This window comes from Panthera tigris, chromosome B3, assembly GCF_018350195.1.
Source record: "Panthera tigris isolate Pti1 chromosome B3, P.tigris_Pti1_mat1.1, whole genome shotgun sequence".
NCBI lineage: Eukaryota > Metazoa > Chordata > Mammalia > Carnivora > Felidae > Panthera > Panthera tigris.
Genome location: NC_056665.1, coordinates 34019262 through 34026816, shown reverse-complemented (window position 1 = coordinate 34026816; position 7555 = coordinate 34019262). Strand labels below are relative to the sequence as shown.

Below are 7555 nucleotides of genomic sequence, written 5' to 3'. Positions count from 1 at the left end.
GGTGAGCAGGTTGAGGGCACAGAGGGGAAGGGACCAGGGGACCCTGGGCAGCCTGGGGGCTGGTGTGGGGGCAGCAAGATCGACCGGCTCAGCGGGCACCTTGGTGACGCTGCAGGTGTGGCTGGTTGATCCCCTGCGGAGACAGTAAAGATTAAGAGGATCATAAGCTACGTCCAGTGCTGCCCTGGGAGAAATCTCCTAGATCCAGAGCCGCTGCTGTGAGGGGAAGTTGGGGCAGCTCCTGAGTTCAGACCGACAGACAGAACAGAGAAGAAAGACTCGGGAGGGAGACAAAGACAGAGGGAGACCACCAGGGCCAGGGAGACAGAGAAGTCGAAATAGAAGAGGGACGGGGGCACCAAGAGAGGGACAGAGGTGGAAAGAGGGGGAGCACGGCTGCGCCCCCTCAGGAGGCCTCCCTCAGGCAGGAAGCGGGGGACCCGCTAGCACCAGGCCCACTGCCTGCGGATGAGCGCCAACATGGCTGCAGCTGTGCCAGCCACTGCAGCTGCTTCCCGGAAGGAGTCTCCAGGCACATGGGGCCTGGGAGAGGAGCCAGCAGGTATGGCTTTCCTGGAGGCAGCATCTGGGCCTTTGGGGGAGTGGAGTGTGGAGGACCTGAGATTTGCAGAGACCACGAAAAAGAGCCCCAAGGTCCGTGGGCAAGAGTGAGGGGACAGGCCAGCAAACCCAGAATCCTAGAAACGGGGGGGGGGGGGGGCGGTCAGCAGAGTTAGGATGGGACAGCTGAACTGATAGGAAAAGAGAGAGAAGCAGCCTTGGGGTGTGGCAGCCGAGCTCCCAGGGATGTGGTCAGGAACGTTTCTGTGGGATGCCAGAGCCTGAAGTCACCTGCAGAGAAGCGATGGGAGCTGGGGCAGTGGAGGCAGAGAGCGTGCTCTTGGAGCCAACTTGCCCCCCCGAGGAGGAGGTGGTGGGAGGGCAGAAGCTGGCTGGGGGGGTGGGGGGGTGTAGGTAAAGGAGGAGAGAGTGCCAGTGTGTTTAAATGTGGGTGGGGACCGGAACGGAAAGGAGGGGGGGAGGGCTCACAGAGAAGGTGGGAGGGAGGGGTGTGACCCAGCCCTGCCCCTGCCCCTCAGGCGTGGGCCCCTCGCTCCAGTGTCGCGTGTGTGGTGACAGCAGCAGCGGGAAGCACTATGGCATCTATGCCTGCAACGGCTGCAGTGGCTTCTTCAAGAGGAGCGTGAGGCGGAGGCTCATCTACCGGTGAGGGGGGCGGGGCAGGACCCCCACCGGGGTGAGCCCTGGGAGGGGGGACCCCGGGGAGGGGTGGAAGACGTCCAAGGAAGAAGGGACTGGGGCAAACGTGTCCCAAAGCCACAGTCCAGGGCCTGGGTGGGGCACTGACACCCTGGGGCTCGCCTCCTCCTGCAGGTGCCAGGTGGGGGCAGGGATGTGCCCGGTGGACAAGGCCCACCGGAACCAGTGCCAGGCCTGCCGGCTGAAGAAGTGCTTGCAGGAGGGCATGAACCAGGACGGTGAGTCGGGGAGCCGGCCCGGAGAGCTATATGACAGCAGAGACGGGGGCACAGGACTGATGGGGGGTCCTGACCCTTCCTGCCTCCCCAGCTGTGCAGAATGAACGCCAGCCGCGAAGCACAGCCCAGGTCCGGCTGGCCAGCATGGAGTTAGATCCGGAGCGCCGGCTGGAGCCCCTGGGGCCCCCCCTGGCCCCGGCAGGGCCCAGTCCACGGGGCCCCACGCCTGTTTCTGCAGCCAGAGCCCTGGGGCCCGGGGCCCTCACACCTCCAGGTCACCACCACTTCATGGCCAGCCTTATAACGGCCGAAACGTGTGCTAAGCTGGAGCCAGAGGACGGTAAGTGGGGGACGGCTGGGTGCTGGCTGCTGGGTGCTGCCGCAGCAGGCTTTAGCCTCACCCCTGTGGCCCTGAGCGCCCCCTGCCCCTGCCACAGAGCAGCCTCCTCCTCCAACAGCCGATGAGAATATTGATGTCACCAGCAATGATCCCGAGTTTCCCTCATCCCCATACTCCTCCTCATCCCCGTGTGGCCTGGACAGCATCCATGAGACATCGGCTCGCCTTCTCTTTATGGCTGTCAAGTGGGCCAAGAACCTGCCCGTGTTCTCCAACCTGCCCTTCCGGGATCAGGTACACGTGTCAGGGGATGCACTTGGGTCAGCCGGGTTGGGGGCACATACACCGTCGTGCAGGCGATGGTTGGGGGCGGGGGGCCTGAAACGTGGGGATGGTGGTGACGGTGTGGGGGCACATGTCTCTGAGTCCGTGTTGGTCAGGGATACGCGTCTCAGGGACGTGACCGTTGGGGGCGCTCACATCTCTGGGCAGAGATGGTGGTGGGACCTGCAACTAGGAGGTGACGCAGAGACCAGGGATTTGAAGGCAATGCCTATGGCCCCCTGGGTCCTCTCTCCCCCTAGACACACCCTCAGGTCCTACAGTCCCTCTGTGTGACAGGGCAGTCTGCCCTCCCATCAGCGGCGCGAGCGGGTGACTCTGGGCTCCCCGGGAGCACGAGTGCCTCTGACCTCAGAGCTCCAGTTTCCGCCTAACCTCTTCACCTGTAGGACTTCCCTCTGAGCGTCTCAAGGGCAAGCGGAGGCGTCACGATAAACCCAGGAAGAGAGACACTCTGAGGGTCTGAGTCCTTGGCCAGCGGTTTGCAAGGAGCGGCTCAGAAGTCAGGCAGAGCCTGCTGAACGCACTCAACTTGGGATGCTCGTGGGGTGTGCCCCCGAGGCGGCCCAACTTCCCTCGGCTCTCGGAACTTCCCAAATGTTCCAGCTGAGCCTCTGGGTGGAGGCTATAGTGTCTTGGAGCCTACACAGCTGGGCCAGATCATATCAAATCCTAGAACTCTGGGCCCCTGGCCAGTGTCGGGCAGAGGTCAGGAGGAGGTCTGGGCATCCGGGACCAGCCCTTCCTTTCCTAGGGCCCCAGAGAAGGTGGCGGAGGTTGCAGTCTGAGCCGGACAGGTCGTTTCTCAGTCATCACACTCGCTCCTTCTTGAGCACAGGTGATCCTGCTGGAAGAGGCATGGAGTGAACTCTTCCTCCTCGGAGCCATACAGTGGTCCCTGCCTCTGGACAGCTGCCCGCTGCTGGCCGCACCTGAGGCCTCCGCTGCCGGCAGCTCCCAGGGCCGCTTGGCACTGGCCAGCGCGGAGAGCCGCGTGCTGCAAGAAACCATCTCGCGCTTCCGAGCGCTGGCGGTGGACCCCACGGAGTTCGCCTGCATGAAGGCCCTGGTCCTCTTCAAACCAGGTAGCCCAGTCTTTGCCCAGGCCTTAAAGAAAGGCGGTTGGGGTCAAAGAACGACAATGCCAGTGATTTCCTTCTGCCTCTCGCTCTGCTTCCACGGCCACACATAGCCCCAGGTGGGCGGAGGCTTCTTCCCTGGGGGGCAGGAGGAGAGAGGCACGGGGCCCGGCTCATCCCTCCTAAGGGCCCTGGTTGACTGTGGGGGCGGAGGGACCGGAGGGCAGGCTGGGAGAGGAGCTCACTGCCGATGCTTGTTTCTCTCCAGAAACTCGAGGCCTGAAGGATCCTGAGCACGTGGAGGCCTTGCAGGACCAGTCCCAGGTGATGTTGAGCCAGCACAGCAAGGCGCACCACCCCAGCCAGCCTGTGAGGTGACCTGAGCACGTGCCTCCCTGCCCACCTGTCCCTTCTCCTCTTCACCCTCCCCCCCACCGCTTTGACATCATCTCTGGGCTGCACTGATCAGATGGCCCAAAGGTCTGAGTTCATCCGGCCCGAATCCAACATCCACTGTGTGCCAGGCCCCAGGAGTAGGGACCAAAATGAGCATAAGACAAAGTTGCTGCCTTCCAAGGATGCCCACCGCCCCCCCCCCCCCGCCCAGTGAGCACACTGAAGACGAGAAGCACCCTAGTCAGATACTGAAGTTCAGATACCTGTATCTCTATGTATGTATCTATGTAGGTATCTAGGACAGGAGCCCAGTTCGGAAGGTGTACCAGGTTGCTGCCAAGTGAGGAGGTGGGAGATTAGGCCAGAACAGTGCTCTGGGGCCAGCCTGTGCAGGACTTGAATGCCAGCCAAAGGCCATATGTGATTTGGCGGGCAGACTGAGCCACCGTATGTGTTTGAGCAGAAGGGTGTTGTGCACAGAGCCGGAGTGAGTACAGAGAATATGATCGGGGATGGCGGTGCATGCTGACCTCATCCAGGGGAGTCCCTGGGGTCCTGCTCTCCAGAAGTGGCCATAGGGAGTGGAAGGGAGAGGACAGTGGCAGGAGCCTCTAGGAGTCAGAATGGGTCGGACTTGAAGCCAGAGAAGAGGTGCTATCGGGCAGAAGAGGGAGTCAAGAAATAAAAGGGGAAGTCGGGCAGAGATAGTTTTTAGGGAACATGACCAGGTCTGTTGGAGCTGCAGGGTAACATCTTGTCAGGATGCACTGGGCTAAGCCACGTGCACGGATGATGGCCCGGCCCTGGCTGGGTTTGGGGGCAGGAGCTCCAGGCTGAGAGCATGGCTGGGGGAGCGTGGGGGCAGGGGCCAGGTTCATCCAACACCAGTAGATGCAGTGGAGCCTCGGCATAGATTGGGCCACTTGACCTCCGGGCATCTACTGGCTATTTTAGACCTTATTATCTGCATTCTTTTGGGGTGCCCAGCAGCTGTCTCTGAAGAAGTTAGGTGAACATGAACATCTTCAAATCACCTCTGATCTGAGAAATGATGTCAGGAGGTAATTTCCCTTTAAAGGAGTCAAAGTATACAAGGAATATATATGGTGTTGTCCAGAAAGATTTCTGCTGCCTGTGAGCATGGGGAGAAACAGCTGTTCCTAAGGTGCGACAGAGTGTCCTAAGCACAGTCATCCCAGACACTCAACACATCCAGTAGCCCTCCCAGACTTTCTACTGGGATCAGCTCCCAGAGATGTCCGGGCATATTGGGTTGGTGTCAGATTTCCAATTCTGATTAAGATTTCCTACGTCACCTCTTAGCAGTTCAATATCAACTACAGACAGAAGTGAAAGAGAGGTTTTCGGTTCCCTAAGTCCGTGTATTTCAGTTATTAGAAACTGCAATAGGCAGGAAGAAATACAGTTCCCATCACAACCCAGTCCCCACACAAACACTGAAACAAAGTCCCACCGAAAAGTACCTGCACTTACCTTGCAGACAGTAATTTACTCCGTTTCTCTTCCGTTTCTCTCTCTTTTTTTTTAAGGCTTGTGGTGACCCACTGAATTTAATTTCAGATCCACTAGGGGACGAATTCCTGCAGTTTGAAAAACAGTTTCTCGACTTGACTTTCTAGTTACTTCTTCCTGAAACTCCCCAACTCAGATGAACAAGAAGGGAAGGAGCAAGGGAGAGGGGCAGGACTGCGGGGTGCCACCCACTTGGCACCCGCAAGAGAAAGGAAGCCCTCGGGTTGGGTGGGCAGAACAAGTCCCACGGATACCTGGCCCATGAGGGAAGGCCTCCCACAGACCTCCATGGTGGGAGTTGAGGGTGGAGCTGCCCCACTTTGGAGCGGCCTCCTTGATGTTGGGCACTGAACCCTGCTGATCCCTCCCGTCTGTCTTGTGGAGCTTCGCCATCCACCTTCCTTCTTTGCACTGGGGACCCTCGCCCTGGCAAATGGTTCTTACTGAAAACTGCAGTTGTTTTGCTTCTGGAGGAGTATCTCACCACAAAAATGATGCTTCAACTTCAGAACACTTTCACTAATGGCTACTCTATCGTCCTAACGGGCTTACACAGGGGAATTTATATTCTTACTCAAATATCTATAGTATTGACCACAGCTATCATAATAATCATATATGTGATTAATGTAAATATTAATGTAAAAGTATTAATGTAAATAACTCCTCACTTTCCAATCTTTACACACAATAAACAATATTCACGCACCCTTTCTTATGCCACCGCCCCCATGACTCGTGCTCAGAAGCTGCCAATAAAACTGATGTTGTTCTCTCTCCCGTTCAGGTTTGGGAAATTGCTCCTGCTCCTCCCATCCTTGAGGTTTATCACTTCTGAACGGGTTGAGCTCCTCTTTTTCCGCAAGACCATAGGGAATACTCCAATGGAGAAGCTCCTCTGTGATATGTTCAAAAACTGAGAGACGTGGAACTACCATGGGCACTGCTACTTTGGAAAACAATCTACCAAAGCCAAACATTTGCCCTGTGACTCGGCAATTCCACCTGTAGGTACACACGTACCAGGCAGAAATGTCCACTAAAAGAGATTATAAGAATATTCATAGCAGCTTTATTCCTAATAGCCCCAAACTGTATTTTGGCAATAGGATGGATTAATAAATCGTGATCTATTCATTTAATGGAAAACAGCAATAAAGAAGAGTGAACTACCAACACATGTGACAACATGGATGAATTTCACAGACATAAAAGTGGAACCGAAGAACCCTTCCAGGCACAGGTTCTGCTTATACAAAGTTCAAGAACGGGCAAGACTAACGGATGGTGACAGAAGCTGGAATAGTACTTACCTCAGGGGGAGGGAGGTGGGTGGCTGGGAAAGGACCCAGGGGAGCCTTTTGGCATGCTAGAAATGGTTTTTATTTTGACCCAGGTGGTGGTTTCACAAATCTACTAATTCATAAAAATTAATTGAGCCATGCACTTAAGATTTGTGTACTTTACTGTATTATGTTAAATCTCAATAAAAAAGTGAACAACAAAAAAAAAGAAAACACATGTGGAAAAGGCTCTCCCTTTGAGGACATGGAAGGAATGAGCACAGACTCGTGTTCCATCTGGTTTCCATGCCAAGTCAGAGTCCAGGTGCAACAAATTCAAGCCTAGCTTCAGAAACTCCCACAGGAGTAAAAAGGCCAGCCTCTCTCCAGATGGGGGCCCGCCAGCCCACAGGCTCTCTCAGCCTTTCTCTTCCTGTTCTTCCTCACCCTTCTAGAAACAAAGGTGAGCCCATCTGACTCAAAACCAGGCAGCTACAGGCACTTTTTGGGAAGGGGAATCTCTAACACTTCTTAATTCCTTAGGGAGAAATGCTCAGCCAAGCCTCATCCTTTTCAAAGGCAGACGCAAAAGACCTACAAAATGGTGGTAAAGTTTGCTTTACACCAGGCAGTGAACCAAACGCTGAATGCCCATGTTATTTAATCCTCACATTAGCTCCGGGACAGGGACCTATCATCCCCATCGATAAATGAAAACCCTGAGGCTTGGAGGGAACACAAACCTTAGTGGGACTCAACTCCTCTGAACTCTGGCACTGCCACCCCACCACACCCCTCCACTCCTGGAATCGCTGAACAACGCTGTTGCATTTCCTGTCCCCACAGAAGAAATGCTTGAAGTCAAGAAGGAAAAGGTCATGTGAGAAATATGTGAAATCCTAGGGGTTCCCTGCCCTTTGGCCTGTGTTATGAATTCTAGCTCGCAGAGATATCCTGCCTTGATGGAAGGAGGTGGTTCAGGACACTCTGCTCTGGAAATGACAATAGCTAGGCCAGTGCCCAGAGAGGAAAGAGTATGGCAAATATTGCCCAGCTTAAGCCCTTCCCACTTGAGCACTCAAA

General features: G+C 55.7%; 1 protein-coding gene across 1 annotated transcript; it reads left to right on the top strand.

The window, feature by feature from the left end:
- The first annotated feature begins 454 nt into the window (after nucleotides 1-454).
- NR2E3 (nuclear receptor subfamily 2 group E member 3) lies at nucleotides 455-6109 on the top strand. The gene is made up of 8 exons (XM_042987682.1): nucleotides 455-562; nucleotides 1101-1227; nucleotides 1396-1499; nucleotides 1591-1839; nucleotides 1958-2133; nucleotides 3020-3266; nucleotides 3529-3634; nucleotides 5977-6109. Exons 1-8 carry the CDS (start codon nucleotides 469-471, stop codon nucleotides 6107-6109), a joined length of 1236 nt encoding a protein of 411 aa, XP_042843616.1. The 5' UTR covers nucleotides 455-468.
- The last annotated feature ends 1446 nt before the right edge of the window (nucleotides 6110-7555 follow it).

Bases quoted from the DNA above. Each gene is read 5' to 3' on its own strand.
- NR2E3 (XM_042987682.1), top strand. From the start codon at position 469: ATGAGCGCCAACATGGCTGCAGCTGTGCCAGCCACTGCAGCTGCTTCC. The intron at 563-1,100 runs GTATGGCTTTCC...CCTGCCCCTCAG, and splicing joins CCTGGGAGAGGAGCCAGCAG to GCGTGGGCCCCTCGCTCCAG. The intron at 1,840-1,957 runs GTAAGTGGGGGA...CTCCTCCAACAG, and splicing joins TAAGCTGGAGCCAGAGGACG to CCGATGAGAATATTGATGTC.